This window comes from Mercenaria mercenaria, chromosome 11, assembly GCF_021730395.1.
Source record: "Mercenaria mercenaria strain notata chromosome 11, MADL_Memer_1, whole genome shotgun sequence".
In the NCBI taxonomy this organism is placed as follows: domain Eukaryota; kingdom Metazoa; phylum Mollusca; class Bivalvia; order Venerida; family Veneridae; genus Mercenaria; species Mercenaria mercenaria.
In genome coordinates this window covers 38,099,881-38,125,540 of record NC_069371.1, presented here as the reverse complement: position 1 = coordinate 38,125,540, position 25,660 = coordinate 38,099,881, and the positions used below count along the sequence as shown (strand labels likewise).

At 34.9% G+C, this 25,660-nt stretch overlaps 3 protein-coding genes across 4 annotated transcripts in view; 1 reads left to right on the top strand and 2 right to left on the bottom strand.

Moving 5' to 3' along the window:
* On the bottom strand, positions 1 to 25,242 carry LOC123532474 (zinc finger protein 112-like). 2 transcript variants are annotated; one of them, XM_045313924.2, is made up of 6 exons: positions 25,125 to 25,242; positions 20,525 to 21,877; positions 19,113 to 19,228; positions 14,945 to 15,115; positions 13,115 to 13,234; positions 1 to 3,250 (listed from the first exon to the last, which is right to left on the bottom strand). In XM_045313924.2, the coding sequence occupies exons 2-6, from the start codon at positions 21,859 to 21,861 to the stop codon at positions 2,724 to 2,726; spliced, it is 2,271 nt and encodes a 756-aa protein (XP_045169859.2). In that variant the 5' UTR covers positions 21,862 to 21,877; positions 25,125 to 25,242; the 3' UTR covers positions 1 to 2,723. The 2 variants fall into 2 exon arrangements, with proteins under 2 accessions (XP_045169859.2, XP_045169858.2); XM_045313923.2 differs by having other exon boundaries at positions 25,119 to 25,237.
* On the bottom strand, positions 3,272 to 13,078 carry LOC123533634 (uncharacterized). The gene is made up of 6 exons (XM_053517175.1): positions 12,081 to 13,078; positions 11,515 to 11,603; positions 11,159 to 11,280; positions 10,797 to 10,910; positions 10,419 to 10,538; positions 3,272 to 9,456 (listed from the first exon to the last, which is right to left on the bottom strand). Exon 6 carries the CDS (start codon positions 9,438 to 9,440, stop codon positions 5,001 to 5,003), a length of 4,440 nt encoding a protein of 1,479 aa, XP_053373150.1. The 5' UTR covers positions 9,441 to 9,456; positions 10,419 to 10,538; positions 10,797 to 10,910; positions 11,159 to 11,280; positions 11,515 to 11,603; positions 12,081 to 13,078; the 3' UTR covers positions 3,272 to 5,000.
* Positions 25,239 to 25,660, top strand: part of LOC123532473 (autophagy-related protein 9A-like) — a 34,666-nt gene continuing 34,244 nt past the window's right edge. The window contains exon 1 of the mRNA XM_045313920.2: positions 25,239 to 25,384. The gene's annotated coding sequence lies outside the window, so the exon portion shown is untranslated. The remainder of the gene's footprint in view (positions 25,385 to 25,660) is intronic.

Genomic DNA, 25,660 nt, shown 5'->3' with positions numbered 1-25,660 from the left:
TTTCAAACTATTTTATTAATTTCATCTTAAATTACTCATGAAATTCAAAACCTAACAAACAATTATATTAGACATACAAACAATCTTCAGATTAGACACATTCATGGTAAGACAAAGTCTTTATTTAATGAAAAAATACATAAAACAAACAAAACATTATAATAACGAATTTCCGATAATAAGGAACAATATTTCAAATATCTGGATTTTTGCCCTTCCCTGTTCTACGCAAAACAAAGGCTATTTGACAGCTTTAAAGTGGAACAAGGGCCATTGAATGAATTTGGTAGAGCCACTCAATGAAAATTGCAGTGAAATAATTTTGAAATTGTGCCAGCCATTTCTAAGATTTTCCAAATTTACTACTAGTATATAGCAAAATTGGGGAAACTAGCCCTGACCCATGGCAGCCATGTGTTTTAAAGAAAAAATCATTTCAAGGACTTTGGTATATTGTCACCAAAGGAACATTTTTGAAAAATTAATCCAAAATCAGGCGTTCAGTTTCTGAGGAGAAGATTTTCAAAGTTTCCTTAAGGATGCCATGCCAACCAGAATTCTGCATGGATGGCCTAGGTTTGAAAGAATCTGAAGGGGAACCCCACAAGGAACATTCCTGTGACATTTGGCAGCTTAGGAGATGTTCATTACAGAAAGTGAACAAAAGACGATGGACAGCAGACAACAAACGATCATAAATTTCACAAGATGAGCCAAAAAAGTGGACTTTATAATGCTCCACACCAGATTTGATGGAAGATGCATTAATAGCTTCATGAGAAAAAGTTGTTTCAAGGCATCAAGTGGCCCTAAAACGGCCAAATGCCCCAATTTGAACAAAATGAATAAAGGACCTTCTAATGATGCTGTAGACCAAGTTTGATGATGATATCTCAGGCTGTACCTTTAATAGTATTTCCCTTTTAAGCTCTTCCTGCCTCGAAGAAGTCCCTAGTGCCCCTACTTGAAAACAAGAGTCATTGACCCTAAAGTGCTCACCTGTGTACAAGGCTTCAAGTGTGTTTGTATAAGTACAGAGTTAGGTTTCTTCTATGTTAGCCTACTGTAAAAGCAGAAATTTTCGCGAGGGTTTAATTTTCGCTATATTCGCGAGATCCTACATCTCGTGAAAATTAATCATCGCGTAAATATTCACCATTAGTATAATTCAAATTCAAGTAGGATACTTTTTTTACAACGTGAATATTAAACCTCGCGAACATACTCATATTTTCGAATTCTTGGAATTTTGACCCCGCAAAAATATGTGCTTTTACAGTATATTATATACATGTCACACAAATTTTTGAACCTAGGGCAATAATTTGAACAATTATGGTACAAATTACAAATGAAATCCGATATCACACACCAAATATAAAGGCTCTAGCTATTATTGATTTTCAAGGTTTTTTACATAAAAGCCTATGTCACACAAAGGGGCATGGCCAGTTTTTTTACCTTAGGGCAATAATTTGGACAAGTATGGTTAAAGAGAGTTAAACCCTTATATCACATGCCAAATATCAAAGCTCTAGAGAAAAGGATTGCAAAACTAAAACAGCTTTTACACCTAAACTAGACATGGTACATGTATGATCTGGCGGTATAATAGAGTTCATTACATAGTGATATGTTCTGTTAGTTTTCTGAACCGTAAAAAGAGTCATTATGCCTTCTATAAAATTTCGAGCTGCTATAAACTGAGCAAGGAACTTTCATATTCTTACAATATTTAGTTCACTTTATATTTATGTGTAAGTTTGGTCCAAATCCCTTAAAAACTATGGGAGTAATTTAGATAAAGATTTAAGGACAGATGGCAAACAAATCAACAATTTTATGCTCCCTCTGCCCGCAGTCCACCATCTGACTGCTCTTACAGTAGCATAATCACTGTGTATGTATCTTCATGAAAACCACTGAAAAATGAATGTGCTATGAAACACAAGCTGTACCTCCAAAATAATAAAACCTTGTCCTAATGGATATATACCTAATGAGTTAGTTGGTTAAACTATTTGAAAGGCATTTGATGTTCATAAATAAAATTTTCAGTATAAAAATAAGTCAAATGTAAAGGAGAGCAGTTTGTAAAGCACATATGCCCTCAACCCACCAATAATGGGTATGTAATTATGTTGTTTATCTTGACCTTTAATTTGCTGATCAAAAAGAGTAATTCTATAAAGTTAAAAGGCACAAGCATTCTTCAGTTATTAAGCTGAAATGTTTTAAGTCTAGTGGTCAATGTGACCTTGACCTTTGAAGTTTAAAGGTATTAGGCCGAAGGATTTTCACTCTTGAGGATAGTGTGACCTTGACCTTTAAGCTACTAACAATAGGAGTCATATACTACATTGTAATCAGTGGCAATTACCCTATGAAGTCTGATAACTGCAAGCCAAAGCATTCTATAGTTATTTAGGGGAAACTGTTCTCGGTCTCAAGGTCATTGTGGCCTTGACCTTTGACCTACTGACCCCAAACATAAAGGATTATCTACTGACCAGAGGCAATCATCCTCTGCTGACCCAAGCATTCTCTAGTAATTGAGAGGAAACCAAATAGTCTACAAACAGACGGACCGATTGAGCAAAATACTATACCCCATCTTCTCTGAAGGCGGCATAAATATCTAATGCCAACAAAGTTACATTCAGAAATTTTAACAAGTATTTAGTTTCATAACTTAACAACATAAAGAAGACAACAACAGAACATCACAGAACTGTAAAATTTGGATCAATTTTTTCACATGACCCGACTGTTCCTTCTTTACCATGTTTTGCCAGATGTTTATTTGCACCCATATCATGCTGTGTAGTACCATTTAAATTCGCTTTTTCATCCCTGTGTTTAGATAAATCCTTTGCAGCACAATGCTCATTTATGGAAGTATGGTATCTAGAATTATCATGTATTTCCTGAACCGTCAATGGTACAGCAAGATCCTCCGCTGAATTATCATAATGGTAATCGTGAGTATTCGGGTACCCCATCTGATAGTCCCTCGCTGGGAGCACTTTCACACTGGTGTTTTTGATAACGGGATAATAAGGTGATGAACTACACTCGTCTCCCGTAGTGTAAGTAAATGCATTCTCGCTGCCCGCTGATATGTAATCCGAGGCTGTAGTAGCTTCTGCCTGCTCAAATATCTGATTGTAGACTTGACCTGTGAATGATGAGATCTGATGGCCAACTTTTGTTGAAGCTGCTTTTGTTGCATCGTATCCCTCCAGCAACTCTGAAAGACATATGCTGTTAATCAAGCAGAAATTATTCTATTTCTAGATCATTTAATAAAAAACCCTGCAAAAATGGAGCAGAGCCTTTCACTTTGCAAGTTTGTCAATATTGCTTTCTAACTAATTATTCACCTTCAAAATTTTCCTACAAAGTTAGATTGTTTTGTCTCAATCTTCTTTTGAACAGTGTGCAATTTTGCTTTGCTCTCGTACTGTTTCTATACTATATTAAACTTTACATGTGGGAAAGAATTATTTCTATATTCTCCATAAAATTTGCCATCAACCAATTAGCCCAGCTAACCTACAAAACTTTTGAAAGCATTCATTGTGGTCTTGCTATTGTGATAGAAGTTAAAAAAGAAGGTCATGATGACCCTACATCGCTCAAAGTTCAAACAGGCTATAATAACAAAAGATTCTACTACATAATTTTGAAAACAGGCCTGCAAATTCATGAAAGAAGAGTTTTAAAGTTTTCCAAAAACTAGACCCATTTCTAGCAGCCATTTAAAAAAAAAAGTGAATATATAGGCTAATCAGGCTAGCCTTAAAAAGGGCCTAACCTTGAAGTACATGCAAAAGAAATGTTTCAAGTAGTTTTGACATGGGAAATATCTCTTTTTTCACCAACTAAAAGTTGCACGTCATGGCAAGTGCCCAAACCTTGTAAAATGGTCCCCGAACACTCATACCAAAATTCAAACATAAAAAGCTGTGCTATACTGAATTTTACTAAATCTACAATTGTTAGCCCTGTTAACGTCATTTTTTTCCATATTCAAGGGCAAATGGCCATTCAGATTAGCTTTAAACAACATTTCCTTCTTTGATTACCTTAATTTATTGTAATATATATATTGTTTTTCTTTTTAAACAGGGGTTAAAATACCCCACCCACTTTGTTATAATGCACAGTATAGATATAAAACTTAGAATATCAATTTCTTTTTTTATTATTTAGACATCTATAATTATTTAAAACAAGAATCAGTTTGAAAGACTGGAAAACAGTTTAATGAAATGTATTTCATTATTTCTGGCATACACAGTTATGCAGATAATTTTGTACAAGGTAGCGAGTTTTTCATGTAAAATAATGTTTTATCTTGTCTAAAGCAGATTTACATTCATTCAAAAGATGTAATATTTATCAGTAACAGTACAATGGATATGAACATTATCACAGTGTGTCAAGATGATATATACTACGTCTTTAAACGTTTAAAGGAATTGCTAAAGTGAAAGTATTGACTAATTAGATTTAAATATACTTAAGCCTGCTGTTTACACTTAAATAAAGTACAAATACATGTATGAAAATAATCTCAGATTTAACATTACAAAACATTAGTACATCAATTCTAACAAACGTTAAACAATATCTGCAGCATTGTCCAAATTAAGATACTGCTATTCCTTTAATGTTAAACAATTTAATTTGATCAAGGGGTCTATATTGTACCCCACCCACTTAAAATACTTATGAAACAATGTCATATTTTCTCATCTAAAGGGTACATAATGCTAACGTACCATTAACAATCATGACAATATTTATTTAATCATAGCTGCATTCCATCAGCAATAATTCTGATTAAATACAAAGTGCACAACACATCAAATATTGTGCATATATGTTATTTAGAAGATGATGAAAACATTTTCAGCATACTATTTGATAAATTTTAAATAAATATTTCATACTGATTCCCTCGTTTGTTTTTTACGTCTCAAAAACAGGAAAGCCTATTCATAGTCTTCTATATCAATGTCTGCTGTTGTAGGAGAGTTAGTGCAGTTTGTACCTCTACAGTCACCACAACCAGCTGAACACTGCAGTCCATGTTTCCTGCAACTGCATCGTCTTGAATCACAATTCGTTTTGCAGTTACAACGAATAATCTGAAGCAATGATTCCGGTGCTGGTGGTAGGTCTGTTTTTTTTGGTAGCAACTTGCTATTGATCATCTCCCAACCCCAGTCTAGTGGGTTTAGTGTGTCATTTCCAATCCAAGTCTGTGTTTGTATGTGTACTCGGTAGCTATGGTATACTGCTGCAGCTGTTGTAGGTGGCAGGGTGTAGACTTGTACACATGATGTACTTGTCATTACCTTGGTTGCAAACGTTTTAAAGCGTAAAATATTTAGGTTGTCTTCTGGCAAACCTCCAAAAAGGCAAATCAAAGCTTGTTCACCCGTTTCAGATATCTCGTCTTTCGTCAGCGCTTTCATGAAGTTTCCTGCGATTTCTCGTAAGTATGCTTTAGAACTGAATGCTTTCAATGCGGTTCCTTTCCCTATTCCATATATTCTAGATGTTGTGTCGCATCCTGTTAGTGCATGTATGAATGGCAATATACTACACAATTCCATTCCAAGTACTTCTTGTGTTTTGTGTATATCCCATACTTTAGTTTTGTTTTTTTTCTGTCTCGAATCTGATCTAAAGTACACCTTTTTACATGCCTTACCTACATGATAGCAAAGTAGCACCAACAAATCTGTGTCCTCCCCAATGACAAAAGTGTCATGATTGATAGCAGAAGTTATTGCCGTTTGTACTATGAGACAGTCAGCATCTCCTGATGCATGTATTACTTTTATGCCATTTTCAGACAGAAAACCACCGAGGAGCAATAGAAAATTTTGCTTGTTTTCGGTATTTCTTAGAAATGCCTCTTTGTTTGATTTGAATGGTGTGTCCTTAGAAAACTTCACTCGTGTTCCAACTACTCCCTTTGTTCGTCGTAGGTGTGTCACATCTTTTGTGTTTGGACCACTGGAGTATCCATCAAATACAACTGTTGGATTTGTATATTTCTGGAGCAAGTAGTCACTATACTGTGCAAATATTGCACCGAAGGAACTATTTTTCTGCCAGGGAATTTTCTGCAGTAAGGATCCCCCGTCTATGACATAATGGAATTCACATGCTTCATCTGTATTTTTTTCGCAATCACCAAATTTCCATATTGACTCTGCTAGATTTGACTTTTGGGGTTCTCGTGGTAATCCAGTGTTGTCAAACAATCCAGACGGAACGCCACATAGCTCATACTGAAAAATATCAGCAATATTATCTACGTATCTGCTGGCGGCTGTAGTCAAACGCTGGAAAAGTAATTGAGGGTCTATATTTACGATTTCGTCGGTAACTTTTGGTGATGTCTTTGCACTGAGCGTTACAGCTTGTAGAGATCGTTTAAACGAGTATTGGTCTATAACTTTTCCAACCATTTGTTCCATTATTGCGTGTCCTATGGTATGTGCATCGTCTACATTTACAGTAACATCAGCAGAGACCCCAGTTTCAATATTACGTAACGATGTGTCCGAGTCTTCAAACGGATTTCGTTCCTGAAGAAAATCAAGCAATATACTTGTATCTTTCTCGTCTCTCAGCAAACGGGATTTACCTACATCCTTGTGTTGTGCATTCGTTTTGTAAACAGTTTCGCAGAATTCTTGCATGGCATTGTTCATTTCTGCACTTGCTGGCATTGAAAGAAGCCACTGTGTCCTTTGCATTTCAGTCATTCCCCTTCCGCGTGTTAATCCACCTGTCGATTTCACTGATCTCATTAGAACCTGTTCGATTACTAAGTCACTAGAGAGGCCCGCCCAATATCTGTTTGATCTTCTTATTACATGACTACCAGATTGGAAATCCAAATAAACATCCGGGTGTTCTTTTTCTAGTTTCAGCATATTCTGCAGATAAATATAAGCAGATTTCAGGTATAAATTATGACCTGAAGCAGCAAAATATGGAAGCATTTTCTTTAGTGTTGACAAGTGAAGTATCCAATCGCCAGTCCTCTCTGCTCGAATGAACTGCTGAAGTATGGAAATCATATCTATGTACATGAACCACAGTTTTGCTGTGCGACTTATTTCTAATTTCTTTCTTTCTTCACAAAGAATACCAGCTACACTTTGAACTGCAATGTTCTGAGTAATTGACGGAACATCTAGTTCTTCTTTCTCAAGCTTGTCATATAGCACAGCAATATCATTTAAAAGTGTCTGGTCACCATTCCTTTGATTTGTTTCAATTATGGCATCATATGTTTCTAATGATCCATGCTCTGTATTTCCTATGTCGATAGATGGCTCTTGGTCTTCTAAAGGCGTTGATGTCAATTCTATTCCAAAGAGTTTGGAAACAATCAATGCATGAAGTGCGGTGTTCACTAAGAAATGACCTCTTAAAGCCCTTGCAGTAGCTTTTCCTGACATCATGTGAACCACAGCGTTTGGAGCATATATAACCTCCAATAATTCCTGTAAACCAGATCCGGCCATCAAGTGTCCAATGCTTCCAAGAAAGCTCATTTCTGTGTGAAATCCCCCTAAACGCAGCACTAGTTTTCGCAAAGGACTTTTTTCGTTTTGACAATTGATGATATAAGTTGCTTTCTGAAACAACGGTTGGTCAAATGTTAAAATGGGAGTAACTCCATACTTAGCAGACTGATCGCACACAAAGTGCAGTGTTGAATATATACACGAATCATCGCTTGGACTCATGTCTATCATTGGCATAAATGTTATACTAGACTTGCTTTGGTACGTCTTGTCTCCAGATGATTCAAACATTTGCATAAACCCTGACCAGCTTGGTCTAGAACGCCGAAATGGCCATATGACATTTGTGAAAGTATCAAATAATGAGCCAGTTTTGTCGTTGTCGCAATTTACATCTAATTTCAAAAATTCATCAACAGAGAAATCGCCTTCTGGGCCTTTAAAGTACTTGATATCAATTTTACCAAGGGCTGAAAGCTCATTTGATGATATGTCACATCTTGGAATTTGTATATGTACAGATGATCCTGGAGTTGAACATGCAATAATTCCCATTCCGTGGAATGTGTTATGACCATCTAATGTTCTGATATTGTGGTCGACATTATCAGCTACAAACTGGAGAAAACAGCCCGGGAAAAAACTAGGCAAAGACGTGTTTAATGCAGCAGCTGCGTTGGATTCAAACTTTTGAACTTCCCAGTAAGAAGAGCTAAATCCCAAACTACTTAATGTATCAATCAAGAATTTAGATCCAAAATGGTGATGGAGTTGTATTCCTAGACCGACCTGCAGAGGAGCTATAATTCCTTTGGGTCTGCATGCTTGTACAATTGCTTGACCAATCGCTGCGGTTTTTATACTGTTATCCTTACCACCAACTATTTTCTCCATGAAGTATTGTAAACTAACAGGAAGAAAATTTGTATTTTCTTCAACGGATGATACTGCTGAAAAAGACGGATAAAATGTCTTTGATGATTCCATCATTGAAATATCATGTTTTATCAGTTTAGCAGCAGTTGCGATGATAATCTTCTTTTCTTCATCAGCAGACACAGATTTGGAACGCTTGTAAAATTTATGCATGATAGAGGCTGCAGTTTGTTTTAGACTCACAATATCACATTTACCATCTAACGTGCTTATTAAGATAGAGTTCCCGAAGTGTTCCAGTATTTTTGCTTTCATGTGTTTACAGCTGTATGCCTTATCACCACATATATCTGACATCACCTTTACCAAATCGTTAACAGCTACAGCGTCATCTGCATTTTCAATAAAATCAATGACTGCAGCAAAGGCAGATGCCTGCTCTTCATTACCACGCCTTATTGGGCTTTTCTTGACTGTGGCTGCTTCTGTGTCTTGAAAACATTTAGGAATTTGCCTACCTGTCCTGAAGTTGACATTGCACGTCTGATGGTAAACTGCTTCAGCTGCTGGAAGGTCTATCGCAAGGGAAAGTCTGCTTAATACGTTGACTGCCCACTCGTCCTTTCTTTCATTACATAATTTGTGTACAGTTTTCTGAAATTCGAAACTACGAACAGGAAAAACATCATACCCACGTTTGTTCGCACATACTTTAGCATTTTTTGTACAAAAAAGACATTTTGTTTTAAAATCAAATGAATCTTCTGAACGTAAAGACCTAGATGTAACATGATTATTATTTATATCACTGTTTGTCAAAGAGTTTCGAATATGTATATAGTCACGGCGACAATGCACGTGTACATATTGTCCTATACATGTAAATATGTTAGTTCCTCTTGCTATGCTTGCATTATTGATTCCGTCGCTCCCCTTCTGTCGGAGACATACAACTGGTTGTCCATCTTCCAATTGCCCTTTGCAAATAGGACACTCTTCCATAGTTCTTTGTCAATTACTGAAAAAGAGAAATAGTATAAACCCATTTAAAGATAACCATTGGCCATCTTTCACTAAAATATTTTATTGTATATATTTTCTTCAAATGTATGTATTTTCCTGATCAGATGTATTTAACTCAACTATATATACTAGAGCTGCTTTTGAGAAAAGCGCATGTCTCCCAAAACTGCTTTATCAGACTTTCAGTGCTTTGATTATAACATAACTGCCTTATCAGACTTTCAGTGCTTTGATTATAAAAAAAACAAGTTTCAAGGGCCATAATTCCCAAGTGTCTGGGCCGATTTGGCTAGTTATCGAACTTGGCCGAGCACTTACTGGCAACACACAGTTTGTTCAAGTTTGGTGAAGATCGGATGAGAAATGTTCGACTTAGAGTGCGGACAAGCTTTGTGACAGACAGACAGACATGTGTGCACACAGACAGACAGACAGACAGGAGTAAATCAATATGTCTGCCACACAACTTTGTGGTGGGAGACATTATAAAGTAAGTTTGCATAAAGAGGTACATTCATGATTAAATGTCATGCAGGAAAGATTGTTAAAGAGCCAAATTTCTAGTGGTAGAACAAATCTATACTGTGTTTATCCATACATACATACTATGTGTACTTAAATCTAATTTATAGTACTGTTAATACACAAAAACGTGTTAATTAATGATTACATGAACTAAATGAAGTAGTTGTTCACGTTTTGAAATACGAACAAATTTGGTCTTAGATAAATACACCTTTAAACTGGGGGTGTTGCACGGATTTACATACAGCTTTAAATAAATGTGTATTTGTGTAATTACATAATATCTGCTAACAACACCTATAATGAGCAAACAATCGGACAGAACAAAGACAGCTTCATATAAATTCTTAGTGCCAGATGAACATATTTTATAGTTCATCCATAGGTTATTTCTCCAGAAAAAACTACATTCCTGAAACATTGTGTTATTACCTAGTTAACTTTATAGCATTGTGCAAATCGTTCAGAGGGACATATGGGACAATGTACTCAAACACACTCGTCTGATTTTCCGACTTCAGCATGTCAGTCACACAGAGTCAGCATGCATAACTGTAAAATAAAATATACCATTGTGGTGTAACATGTTTTTTACTGAACTCATTAGTACAAAACGTACAGAAGTATATTTTCATACACACACTGCTTCGCTCCTGTGAGGTTACACTGTTTATCACATTAATGTATTTTAGATTGTTTATACATTTTAATGTATTTTTCGATTGTACTTAGGTATTAAATTAGCTACACAGATATAGATAAATCAGTGTTAATACTCTATCCAGAATCAACATGTAGTAACTGAATTACCTAGATGTAATATAATGTGCACTGCCTATCTTTTCAATGGATGTTTTCAAACAATTTCGTTGTCATCAATCTTCCCTCTGCAGCATATCTGTCTCACATGATCAACGTGTCTAGCTGTAAATTAAAATATACCAATGTTTTGTAACATGTTTTTCTGAACACCTTCAGTATAAAAACGAACAGAAGTATATTTTCATACACACACTGCTTTTGCTCTTGAGAGGTTACACTGTTTATCACATTAATGTATTTTAGATTGTACTCGGGTATTAAATTAGCTACGCCGAAATAGATAAATCAGTGTTAATGCTCTATCCAGAATCAACATGTTGTATATGAACAAGAAACTTGTGTGAAATTACCTAGATTTAATATAATGTGCACCGCCTATCTTTTCAATGGACGTGTTCAAACAATTTCGTTATAAGCAGTACCGCAATCTTCCCTCTACAACATATCTGTCACACAGGATCAACGTGTCTAACTGTAAAATAAAATGCATATTGTCCGTTCCATATCTTATTATTGAGTAATATGCTGCAATTTATCACAATTATAGTTTTATCTAAAACTTCCTTTAAAAACTTTCATTCAGTCTTATACAGTCTGCGTAGAGAAAAATTATATTTACTTTTTTTTCTTAAATGTAATTAAATATACCGAAATTCAAAGAATTTCACAGTTATAAATTGTACATTCTATTTCGACGTAAACTTACATTCATTTGCAAGCGCTAACCAGTCATTAGTAGATACAGTTAATGGGCACCAGATACTCTGACGAGACACAACCGGCTCAAGTTGTCATCTTAAATGAGAAAAAACAGTAAGTTTAAATCAAATCAGTCAGTACAAACTCACAAAAATATTATTTATACAAATACCTTGTCGAAAACATGCAGAAAATCAAGTAAATTCGATCCACGTGGCACTTGATTCAATAAATTATAAATTTGTTTCATCTGTAAAATGGCCCTTATCCGCTTCCGTACATTTATTTTTCGGACAAAACTCTTGTTAAAAGAATGCATTTTTTCAAATTTCGGCTCTTTTCTAATAATTTCAAATTAAAATATCAACATTGATCGTTCTAAACTTTTATATATTCTCGTTGTTTAAAAAATAATTATACAAATTGCAATGACACCATGTGATAATCATACCCATTGACCTCTAGGTCATACGATTGATTTTAAACCGATACAAGAATTTTAGGCAGTTGTCAATATCTATGCAGCTCTTTTTATTCACATAAACAAGTTTTTAATATATAAAAACAACTTACAGCTTAAACTTTCTCTGTTTAAAGCACCAAACTGCCTGCGCAATTTTGTTTACATCTTTGGAATTGAAAATATGGCGGTGCGGAAGTTATCGTATGACGTCATTTTTCCCCACGCGCTTACTGAAACACACTAGTATGGTGTTCGCGTTTGGCCATCGGCAAATCTCATGTTTGGCAGAATTTTCAAGTTTGTTTTTGTTAAAATTGCAAGGTCGATTTTATGCAACTTTTTGTAGAAAGTTATTGCGATCATGTTCTTTCGCACAGTGTAATTTTATTTTCTTTTGCAAAATGTTCAAGGTCAAAACTCAGCCTGATTAGCCTATATGGCTTTTTACAATTTCAGTAGACATTTTCCCTACCTAGCAGCCTTGTGTTTTTTATTGAAGGAACATTTCCTTGAAATTATTTCAAAATAGGGCCAACAGTTTTTGACAAGAAGATTTTTTAAGGTTTCTATACAATATATAGGGAAACTAGCAGCCAGCAGAAAAGCATTCCTATGAAATTCTGAAATCGGGCTAGCAGTTTCTGACAAAAAGATTAATATAGGGGAAATAACAAGCTACATGGTGGCCATTTTTTTTGGACAAAAACATTAAACAATCTTGGGAAAGGGTCACCCTTGAAAATTTCCTGTAAATTTATTTTCTAATCAAACCAAATGTTAGGAGGAGATGCTGTTTGAAGCTTTTTCTATTTTCAGGGCTGGCAGCCATGTTTTGGAGTTATCTAAATAATCTGAACATTGTAAGTAAAGGGTTACCATAGGTACATATGCATACAAAAGGGTAAAACTTATTTCAAAATCCATGTTTTTGACAAATCAAAGCAATTTCAATAATGTTGATAGAGGACGACCCAATGATCTTCATACAAGGACATTCCTAAGAAATATTCTAAAACAGGAGCAGTGGTTTAGGAGGTGATGTCTAAAGATTTTTCTATTTTTAACTCTGGGGGTTCAATGTGTAAGTAAACGAAAGGAAACAAAGCAGGGTAACAAAATGCATACATAACACAGTGATTTTTACCTGATAGTGCATTGGTGCTCTCCTCCAATGGTAGATTGTGTACTTTCTTCAAATGACGTCTCAGTTCTTTACGTTCTATATATTCAGCTCTACAAAGAGCGCACTTGTATGGCCTTTCACCTATGAAGACAAATGTAACATGTCAATTTAGATGGGATCATTTTGTAATATAATTATGTTACAAAGTTTTCTTAAATAATTTTTGTAATAACATTTTATATTTGTATTATTTTATAAAATGGTATGTTTTTAAGCCTTCTTAGACATAAAACTAAAAGTGAGCTTAGTTTTAAACTAACAATGACTTATAAATTATGAAGATCAGGGCTGGTATTCATAAAGCTTCTAAAGGAAAATTTTCCCTAAGGGACTAACTAAGTGAAAAGTTCCAAAGCATTTTGTGGACAATCGTTGAGATAGTTGGAATGTCTAACAATATTGTCACATACAGTCTGGCATAGTAATTAAGATTATCAATAAATCTTACAAAGTCTACACTTTTCTTTCGTGCTATATTGTTCAGGAAATTTTACAAAGTTAACAATTTTCCTAAGTATTTTCCTTAGGAGCTTTATGAATACGGGCCCAGGTTGAAAAGTACAAAATTTCATGGAGTATATAAATGCTGTTGTATCTAGAGATAACAAAGAGGGCCACAATGGCCTTAAGTCACTCACCTATAAATGACTATTTGATGTTTGATTTATGTATGAAACACTGAATGACGATTTTAATATGAAAGTTTTTTTTTCTGTTTTTAGTGCTGGCAGCCCCTAAAATCAGTCAAGTAGAACCATTTGAACAAACTTGAGAGAGGACCTTATAAGGATGCTAGGGAGGCCAAGTTTGTTGATGATCCATCAAGCGGTTTAGGAGAAGAAGTCAATTAAAGGTTTTTGTATTTTCCGCTCTGGTGGCCCCTTATGTCAGTCAAGCAGAACCATTTGAATAAAGTTGAGAGAGGACCTTACAGACTAAGTTTGTTGATGACCTATCAAGCGGTTTAGGAGAAGAAGTAAATTAAAGGTTTTTCTATTTTCAGCCCTGGTGGCCCCTAAAATCAGTCAAGCAGAACCATTTGAACAAAACTGAAAGAGGACCAAACAATGATCATCCATCACACAGTTCATGAGAAGAATTCGTTTAAAGGTGAAAAGCCAACACCAGGCAATGGATGACAGACAGACACAGTCTCATCACAATAGCTCACACTGAACCTTTGGTTCAGGTGACCTAAAATGGCAGAATGCTGACTAAAGCAGGGTACTTTCTAAAACGTGTTTTAAATGTGATATATATATACGTTTATAAAAGAACACCAAGGATTGGGTGGGAGTTACCACTGACTCCTTCATATGTTCTCGTGAAAAATGATAATACATGTAATATTTAAGTTGGAAGACATTTTAAAATTCAATTGCACAGGTACCTTTAGTTTGTCCGTTTTAACAAGACTGTGATTCACAGTCAGTTTTTTAGTCATAATCTTTACAATAAATACCTGTAAGCCAGCCCGGACATGAAGATATTTTATCATCATTGGAGTTACAAAAAATGTACCTTATTCAACGGCTCATATCTCGTACTGTGTCACATTTGATATCTGTAGAGACAGGTGGGCAGACAAAAGAAATTTTATTTCAGCTGACGAAAGTAATTTCATTGGGGCAAGTGAGACTTCACTACGGGCGAGTAGATTATACTGGCTACTAGTCCTACAGGGTGGGTGGTGAAAAAAAAATTACACCCCTGCTCCAACTGAATTATAAATTCTACCATCGAACTCGTAACAACATGAAAGTATTTTCTATAAAAACACAGAAACAATACCTGAATGCTTCATTGTATGAACTTTGAGCTGATAGTTTGTCATGAATTGTTTGCCACACTGCTGACAAGCAAACCGATTTTCCCTTTTGTGTACACCCTGTATATGCACACTGAGATTGTAGCGTGTTGAAAATCCCATTCCACACAAGTCACACTGTACAGACTTCTCACCTAGGAAAATGTTCAGAAAATGTAACAAAAAGCTATCAGCAAAAGATAGACACATGTCATAGTTATGTTTATCCCCAACAATATTTAAGTTGTACTGCAACCTCTATACTGTTTGACCAACCTTTTCTGTAACCAGATTTTTCCTTTATTTCTCTTAAATACAAGACAATATCATTTAATTTATACATTATTTAAAAGAACTCTAACAATGGTGATACAAACTTTTTAGATATTTAAACATATCAGTTTTAATTTTGAATTTCTTTCTGAATGGATATTTTCCACTGTAGGGGGTTACCATAGGAACGCTACTGTGAAACTGTTGAAATCGGGTCAGTGATTTCTTGAAGATTTCAATATAGCCATACAGAAAAAACTTGCTCCCCTCCTCCCACCTGGCGTTTTAGAAAATCATTACAATATGAAGGAATCTGGTAGAGGATCACCAAAGGAACAATGCTTTGAAATTATTTTGAAATCGGGCAAGTTGTTTCAGAGAAAAATATTTTCACAGTTTTCCACAGAGCCATACAAGGAAAACTAGCAACCATATGGAGGCCATGTTTTTTAACAAAACAGAATAAATTAAATGCATTTTGCAAAGGGTCACTAAACGAAAGTTTCTGTGAAATAATATTTAAAGCGGGCAAGCAGTGTCTTAAGAGGAAGATTTTTGATATTTTTCCTTTCAGTTACCATGGCAACAAGAAATTAGAATTCAGCATGGATGCCCTAGACTTGAAGGAATCTGAAAGGGGACTATCCAATGAACACTCCTGTCTTGCCTACATATGTAGACTTTGATGGTCAATAAGTGGTCAAAGTTTGACAAAATTTGGACTTGTATGAAAACTGAACTGACTTCCAAGTCCAAAAAGGACCATAATTCAGCCAAAATAGTTGACAGAGTTATTTACTCTTGCTTACAGATGGAGACTTTGATGATAAACAAGAGCTCAAAGTTTCAAAGCCACAAGTCAAATAGTTTTGACAATCATGGACTATTACGAAAACTGAACCAATTTCCAAGTTCAAAACGAGCTATAATTCAGCCAATATAGTTGACAGAATTATGTACTCTTGCCTAGAGATAGAGACTGTTATAACTAGAACTGTCACAGGAGTGACTCATACCCCCACCATACGGTCTTGTCACAGAAGAATGGCAACCATAAGGAATCTTAAAAATACTTTGGAGTACTTCATCCTTGGCTTCCACATATAAGTAATACTAGTATAATACTAGTATAGTAATACTAGTAAATATATTAAATCTCTAATATAAGAGATACACTAAAAGTGAGTACAAAAAAGTGTCTTACCCACCCATGTTACCACAGAAAAATGTTTTTACTTTTTACATAGGACTTATAATAAAAAAGTTAGAAAAATACCTAAAATATTAAAAATCTAAAAATAGGATTTCTAAAAATAGACTAATTCCTGGAATTTAAGGGGAAGAAACTAAGTACAAAAGTTAAACAAGAGCACCGCCTTGCGGGTGCTGACGCTCATCTGATTTTTTTTGTGTAATAGAAATATTGTCCTACCCATGATTTTCTAAGTCTAAAAAGGGCCATCATTCTTGCAAAAAGCAGGATAGAGTTACGTTTCTTGATGTTCAGTGTCCACTTATGATGGTGAAAAACTGCTGCAAGTTTTAAAGCAATAGCTTTGACAGTTTATGAGAAAAGTTGACTTAAACATAATACTCAACCAAGAAAATGATTTTCTAAGTCGAAAAGGGGCAATAATTATTGCAAAAAGCAGGATGGAGTTATGTTGCTTGCTGTACAGGGTCAGCTTATGATGGTCAACAAGTGTTGCAAGTTTCAAAGCAATAGCTTTGATAGTTTAAGAGAAAAAGTTGACCTAAACATAAAACTTAACCAAGAAATCTGATATTTTCTAAGTCCAAAAGGGGCCATAAATCTTGCAAAAAGCAGGATGGAGTTATGTTTCTTGCTGTACAGGGTCAACTTATGATGGTGAACAAGTGTTGCAAGTTTTAAAGCAATAGCTTTGATAGTTTAGGATAAAAGCTGACCTAAACATAAAACTTAACCAAGAAAACTGATTTTCTAAGTCCAAAAGGGGCAATAAATCTTGCAAAAAGCAGGATGGAGTTATGTTTCTTGATGTACAGGGTCTGCTTATGATGGTGAACAAGTATTCCAAGTTTCAAAGCAATAGCTTTGATAGTTTAGGAGAAAAGTTGACCTAAACATAAAACTTAACCAAGAAATCTGATATTTTCTAAGTACAAAAGGGGTCATAAATCTTGCAAAAAGCAAGATGGAGTTATGTTTCTTGCTATACAGGGTCAGCTTATGATGGTGAACAAGTATTCCAAGTTTCAAAGCAATAGCTTTGACGCCGACAACCGCTCAAGTGATGACAATAACTCATCATTTTTTTTCAAAAAATCAGATGAGCTAAAAAAGGTTACTTCCCTTTGGCTCTAAGCCAATCAGAATGAGATATAGTGAAAATACATCAAAATTAACCTTAAATTCTAGGTAAAAGGGGACACAATTCATGAAAAATTAGTGTCAGAGTTATGCACCTTGTGTCACATGATGTGGGTGATGAGGTGGAACATCTATTTTAAGTCTGAATCAAATCCATTCAGTAGTAACTGAGATATAGTGAAAATACATCAAAATTAACCTTAAATTCTAAGTAAAAAGGGGCATAATTCATGAAAAATTGGTGTCAGAGTTATGCAACTTGTGTCACATGATGTGGGTGATGAGGTGGAACATCTATTTTAAGTTTGAATCAAATCCATTTTGTAATAATTGAGATATAGTGAAAATACATCAAAATCAACCTTAAATTTAAAGTAAAAGGGGACATAATTCATAAAAAATTTATGTCAGAGTTAAGCACCTTATGTCACATCATCTGGGTGATGAGGTGGAACAACTATTTTAAGTTTGAATCAAATCCATTTAGTAATAACTGAGATAATATAGTGAAAATACAACAAAATTAACCTTAAATTCTAAGTAAAAGGGGACATAATTCATGAAAACTTGGTGTCAGAGTTATGCACCTTGTGTCACATGATGTGGGCACATGATGTGGGTGATGAGGTGGAACATCTATTTTAAGTTTGAATCAAATCCATTCAGTAGTAACTGAGATACAGTGAAAATACATCAAAATCAACCTTAAATTCTAAGTAAAAAGGGGCATAATTCATAAAAAAATGGTGTCAGAGTTATGCACCTTGTGTCACATGATGTGGGTGATGAGGTGGAACATTTATTTTAAGTTTGAATCAAATCCATTTAGTAATAACTGAGATATAGTGAAAATACGACAAAATTAACCTTAAATTCTAAGTAAAAGGGGACATAATTCATGAAAACTTGGTGTTAAGAGTTATGCACCTTGTGTCACATGATGTGGGTGATAAGGTAGAACATATATTTTAAGTTTGAATCAAATCCATTTGGTAATATCTGAGATAATAGATTTTGGGACATGACGGGACGTGACGGGACGTGACAAAACTGACTCCTATATACCCCCCTCAAACATGTTTGGTGGGGGTATAATGAACAAGAGATAAAAGCTTCAAAGCCATATGTTAAACAGTTTCCAAAAAATATGAACTAGACGAAAAATGTAACAAAGATTTGCAAGTTAAAAGGGGCCATAATTCAGACAAAATCATTGATAAGAGTTATGTAATCTTGCCTAAAACTGGACTTGATGATGGTACACAAGACTTAGTGTTAAAAGTTTCAAAGCTTTATCTCAAAAGGTTTTCTCAAAATGTGGACTGGTACGGAAACCTTAACCAAGGTGTGATGCTGACGCCATGTTGAGTAGGATAGCTCTACTTATTCTTTGAGTAGTCAAGCCAAAAAATGCCGAGGGGCACATGTGGTCTTCCTCCACCATCAAAAGCTGGGAAGCCACCTAATGATCTATAACTGTGCCAGTACATTTTTAAACTAAACACATTGTACATACAATTAATTACCTGTATGTTTTGTCATGTGCCTTTTCAACTTATAATTGGTAATGAAGCTAGCCCCACAGATGCTACATACACAAGGTTTGGAGTCTGAATGATGCATCATTGAATGATGCTTCAACCTGTAATATAAATTTATTTATAAATAACTGACCAAAGTTAAAGTAAATATTCACAGTAGGTACTTGTTCCTCACTTAAATCTTAACTTAATATGAGAAAGTTACACAAGTACATCACTGCATTTAATTAATTTTTTTCCCAAACTTAAATTAATTTATTACATGGTTAGATTCTTTGCTTCAAAAGGATTTTCTTACATGATATATCAGAGACTGCATCAACCATACCTCAGGAGTCTAAATGACTACTTCATCTGGGTATTATAGCAAGTAAAATAATGGTAGAACAGCTTCATTAGCCTGCTAAATTTCTAAAATGGACTGGTCTATCTTTCAATTTGGGCAGTACCATATATTATTCGAAAAACGTACTAACTGAAAATTTGCTGACTGAACAGCGAACAGTGCAGACCATGATCAGCCTGCACAGATGTCTGCGTCTGTGTCTGATAGTCTGCGCTGGTCGCAAAGGCAGAATCACTTGCTGCCAGAAGGCTAAAGATTAATGGAACTGCTATGAGCAGTGTACTAAAAGTTACGATACTACTCTTATAACTTTGTTATAACTGATCGGAATCATGTGTAAGATACATCAATATCCTTTAAAATAATGTCAAATAAAGGTATGAGTCTCTATGTTGAATAAAATTACAAGCATGTTACAATCAAATGGCCCTTTTTTGCCAGAATAAAGCTGTGAAAATCACATATGTGACTTTATAAAGAAACAGTACTGTAGTTTCTTATCTTATCTATTTCATTTGAAAATTTACAAGCACTGAAGTGATATTATGATTTATCTTAGGTTATAATCAAATTAATAAAATGCTGACTTTTATTAAACTTTATGACGGCCTCTTGAAACATTAAACTGATATGATGTCACTTCAAAACTTCTGTATTAAAACGTTTCATGTTGATCAACATTAACTTAATTAGTCACAAACTTACTGTAGTCAATTTAGTGATTACTCATTTTGATAATTCAATGAAAATGCAGTTTAAGATATAATTTTACGCGATACAAAACTTAACAGTTTATAAATTATAAGTAAAACACAATTGCGCATGCAAACACATTATCTCACAGATCTGTGTAATCTTAGACTATTATTCTATCTGACGCATTCAACTGACATTGTACAAGTGCTAATCTAAACATCTTTACCACAAACTATGTATTATTTTACATTTTAAAAAGTTCAAAAACAAGCAAAGAAACTTTTTCAGCAAACTAGGAAAATCACTTACAAACAGGTCTATGTGCTGCTCACTCAGTGATTTAAAAGCAACTTACAATGTAATTGTGACATATCCCTTTCCACACATTTCACAATAGAACGGTTTCACTTCTTGATGCGATGCCTTGTGGGACTCCAGATGACCTTGATATTTGTATGACTTTGGACACAAGTCACACTGAAATGGGCGGTCTTCCATATGACTGATTAAATGAACTTTCAATTTATATGGTTTAAGGAACTTCCCACAGTGAGGACATTCCTCCTCTGCTTTTTGTAAACAACTCCTTTTAGGTTGCAAACTTTTGTTAGTTGAACTTTTTGACTTCTTCCTTCTTTCTTTTAAATCATGATTATTTAGTTCTTTTGCAAGTTGTGCAAGTCTAAGTGAGATTTTCTTTTCAAAACCTTTCTTATACCTTTCAGGTTTATTGCCTAGATCTTTTTCATCTGGTGTATATTCATCAGTCAGATCATTATCATCATCACCACCATCATCATCATCATCTTTTGCATCATTATGTGTACCAGATATATTACACATATTGTTGAAATTCCCTGATTTATTATTGTCGGAATTTTCCTTACAAACATTACTTTCTTCCACTTCAACTTTAACAACAATATGATCTTTTATTTCCTGATTTTTAGTTCTTTCTTCTTCAATTTCCTTACCATCTTTAACAGCACTTTTCCTTCTTTTCTTTTTCTCTGTTTCAACATTTGCTGCTTCAGGTATTCCATTTGTTATATGATGCTTTTTTGGTCTACCTCTCTTCTTTTCTGCTTTCTTACCATCAATATTTCTTCCATTCACATTTTCCTCAGTTTTGCTTTTTTCATATAATTTACATACAGTCCTTAGGATATGATCTACTTTTTCTGCTCTGCTCATCATATCAGAAACACTACCATCACTTTTATCATCAACTGTCTCCTTCTCAGTTAGATTATCATAATCTTCTTCGATACTATCACCCGTATCATTTTCCCTGCTTTCAAAGTAAGAACAATGCAAACTTAATGGGTACACCATTTTCTTTGTGTTATCAAATATATACGACCCATCTGCTGAACAATTTAAGACATGACTATGTATAGAGCAAATTGAGGAGAATTTACTCTTGCAAATTCTACATTCGAAAGATTCATTTTTTCTGTTGATCTCCAAATTTGTATCATCTTCATACAGGCAACTGCAAACATTGAAACTATTCCTGGATAAAGTACTGTGACATCTAAAATGACGTAGAAATGTCCTAAGATTGTCAAATTTTTCAGAGCAGATTCCACATATAAATGGATATGATACGGCTTCTTTTGGATGGTTACAATCTGCTGTGGTGTCCAAGTTTTCAATAGAATCTGACTGGTTTTCTGATATTGCCTCCATTTTTCAAAGCTGATATCTACAAAAGAGGATTAAACTGATCATTATAAAATGTACTTGTCAGTTTCCTCTTAAATCAAATTTGTATTCCTACCTATATGCCCTATAATAGGCTGTTACTAGTATATAACTAGAGATGCTTTTGAGAAAAGCGCATGTCTCCCGCAACTGCCTAATCATCTAAATAGTAAGTCAGTCCTCATATACTGTTTACTTAGAGTACATGCACATGCGCTTTTTTCACACCAAAAGAACCCCTATACTACTTTTAAAAGTAGTTTAAAGGTAGTATAGGCGTCCTTTTGAGGTAAAAAATGCGCAAGAAAATTGAGCGTTTTTTTGGTAATTCAAGGGCCATAATTCCGAAGTGTCTGGGCCGATTTGGCTAGTTATCGAACTTGGCCGAGCACTTATTGGCAAACACATTTTGTTCAAGTTTGGTGAAGATCGGATGAGAAATGTTCGACTTAGAGTCCGGACAAGCTTTGTGACAGACAGACAGATACACACAGACAGGAGTAAATCAATATGTCTCCCACAGCACTGTGTGGTGGGAGACATAATTATAGTCTTACTCTACATTAGAACATATTTCAGTAGCATCCCTTTTTCTCAAGTTATTCAAACTTCTATATATAAATTATGTCCCTTTGTTTATAAGTTATAGCAACTACTTGATTAAGTAAGATAATGTATTGAATTATATAAATAAACCTCCAAAAGTGACTTTGTCATTGGACTTTGTGACCCATGTCATGTGCAGCGCTCTGTGTCCTCTTGATGAGGCCAACAACTGATGCTAATTTTATAAAAATCTTGCAAGTGTTTTATTAAAATGATATGGAGCAGACACGAAGCTAAGCTATTTGGCCTGTGACCTACAGTGCAACTGACCTTGACGTTGGACCTAGTGACCTAGATTATGCGCTCCGAAGGTAAACTTGAACAGGTTAATAACTGATACTAATTTCATGAAAATTCCCAGCAGTTTGAAGATAAGGCGCGTACACAAATTTAAGCTATTTGACATTTGACCTCCAAGTGTGACCTTGACATCTGACCTAGTGACCTGTATTGAGCACTCTACAGGTGTCTTGATAAGGTTAACAACTGATGCTAGTTTCATGAAAATCTTCTGAGCAGTTTAGACAATAATATATTATGGAGAGGAAAAAAAGTTAAACTATTTGATCTTTGAAACCTAAGTGTGACATTGACCTTGGACCTCGTGACCTGGGTTAAGCTGTCTGCACAGCATCATAATGAGCTTAATTATTGAATCAAGTTTTGTGATATACTTTCCAACACTTACAGACAGGGGTCTAACTGTTTCAAGTTATCACAGTTTATAACCCATTTGAGTTTTTGCGTATATTCTCATAACTTGTTTCAGTTATCATGAAATATTATAAAGCCCGCCTGTGCCAATTCCACATTTTGAATGTGACTAATGCAATTATTTCCTGAATCCTTGAACTCTTATCTTTCCAGCTATGCAGTAAAGATTTTTACGCAAGGCTGATAAAGTTTCACGCAAAAGGTAGCTATAAAACTCTTAGCATCCCATTATGCTTATCAGGTCATGGTCAGACTAAAAGAAAATTTGATTTACCACAGATTGCTACTTATTTCACTGTATAGGACACTTTCAAAGTTTGAGAGAACAGCAAAAAGACCTTTTTTGAATAACTTACCTGAGTTAACTTATATTTTATAACTATTACAGGTTATAAAATGCTTGAAAAAATAACTGGAATAGGTTACATAACTTAAAACACTTACACCCCTGATTGACTTAAGAAGATCTCTAATATAAAAAGTTAAACTTTTTAGAAACATAATGGCCATGATAGCCCTGGCGGCCCTGCACCGCTAACCTGAGTTTCAAAGCTTGCTTGAACAACTTTGGAAGCAGGTTATACAAGGAAAATATAGATCTGTGAATTTGACCAGTATTGGGCCTGCATTTTCTGACAAGAAAAATTTATTTTGAAACTGGGTCAGAGGTTTCAGAATTGAGGATTTTAAAGTTTTCGTATAGCTGTATAAGATGCCAAAAAGGCAGCCATTTTTTCAATCAATCAACATAGCTTGAAGGACTTTTGTTAAGTGGAGGATGAATGATTTCAGACACAATGTCTTTTAAGACTCCTAAGGAACATTAGAAAGAAATCTGGTCGGCAGTTTTTGAGAGTTTTCCTTCTGGCTACCTTGGCCTACAAAAGGAACATTCCAGTGGTTTAGTTGAAAATGGCTTAGTGGTTTAGCAGGAGATGTTTTAAGAAAGTGCAAATGATGGACGAACAACTAACAATCAACAATACCTTAAGTTTAGGTGAGCTAACTAGTTAATTAAACTACATGATTCCTTCACAATCCTACATGAACATAATGTTAAATCAAAAACCCTTTTAAAAGTCCATGGCTTACACGACCCTGGTTAGACCACACGACCCTGGTCAGACCCCACCTTGAATAAAGCTCCAAAGTCTGGTCTCATATACAAAAAAAAAGATAAAAGGTAAGGGTAGATTTCCCAGAAACACAGAATTACTCAAAACCAAAGATTGAAAGAAACCAAATACAGGTGGTCCAAAGGCAGGCAGCATGTTGGCTTTTAACCTTTGTTGCCCTCAGTTTTTATGTTAAAGAAATGCTACACAGTCTTAATTGTGCAGATCAGATCTCTAGTGCATAGATCCCCGATAGTCCCTTACTACAAACTTTGGGATTCCGACAAAATCCCCTGTGGACAAAACCCCCTTTACGCATTTTTGCATAGGAGGACAAAACCTTCTTCGCATTTTCTTTGTCCTTGTGAAAAAAAGCAAAAGGGGTTTTGTCCTCCTTGTAAAATACGTGAAGGGGTTTTTGTCCTCCTTGTAAAATTCAGCGAAGGAGATTTTGTCCTCCTTGTAAAAACGATAACGGGGGTTTTGTATGCCTATGCAAAAATGAGCCAAGGGGGTTTTGGAGTTTTGTCCGCAGGGGATTTTGTTCTACTGCACTTTTTGGGCCATATATGCCCACACAAGAGCTATGTGCTTCGCAGATAACACTTTCGATCTGAATTTGTCTCTGTTATGCACAACTCTGCAACAGTCTTCAGTCAGTTGAAGCTGGCCATTATATGGAGGAGGGAAGTATCCAGAATGTTTTATCCGAATAATAAAACAGGTCCAAATAAATAAAAATAAATATTTAATACCTAAAAAAACTTAAACATTACATTAATAAAGAAACAGTTAGTATATACGTACACTTACGTAAAATACATATTGATCGAGTAAATGTTCATTCGCCTAAACAGACATGAAATTTGGAAGAATAGGTAATTTGCTATTTTCACAACTTTAGAATATTTCGACACCGTTAGAATTTTACCCAGAGAGCACCATTTGTTTTCTTTTTTGACAGATGATGAAAACTGCGTCTCAGAAGCATAAATTATTGTTGATGCTCGTATCTAAATTCTGTTTATAGTATATTTTTCACCACAATAATAAGCACTCTGCAATAAAACAAGGTAAACAGAAAACCTAACCATCGACATTGTCCATTTTGTCCTTGGCGAAGTTGGACTCCACTTCAACAACTTGTCCTGGAAAAAAATAAATAAGTTTTATTCATTGATTGTATTTTTTTTTTGGTTTGATTAGCATTTACAAAATTGTCATCTGCTTAGTTGAAGTCCCATTGCCATGCCTTGAGTGACTCACCTATCGGATTCGGATAGGCTACCATATCAGACAGGTCCATACCCCTGCCAATCATTTCAAGCAGGGTTTCAGAAATCCAATGT

What these genes read in the sequence shown, in the direction of transcription:
- LOC123533634 (XM_053517175.1), bottom strand. Translation starts at nt 9,440, where the DNA reads ATGGAAGAGTGTCCTATTTGCAAAGGGCAATTGGAAGATGGACAACCA.
- LOC123532474 (XM_045313924.2), bottom strand. Translation starts at nt 21,861, where the DNA reads ATGGAGGCAATATCAGAAAACCAGTCAGATTCTATTGAAAACTTGGAC. An exon ending in GGATATGTCACAATTACATT is followed by an intron (nt 19,229 to 20,524) that starts GTAAGTTGCTTT and finishes TTTATATTACAG; the next exon opens with GTTGAAGCATCATTCAATGA. An exon ending in GAGCACCAATGCACTATCAG is followed by an intron (nt 3,251 to 13,114) that starts GTAAAAATCACT and finishes TATGTCTTTCAG; the next exon opens with AGTTGCTGGAGGGATACGAT.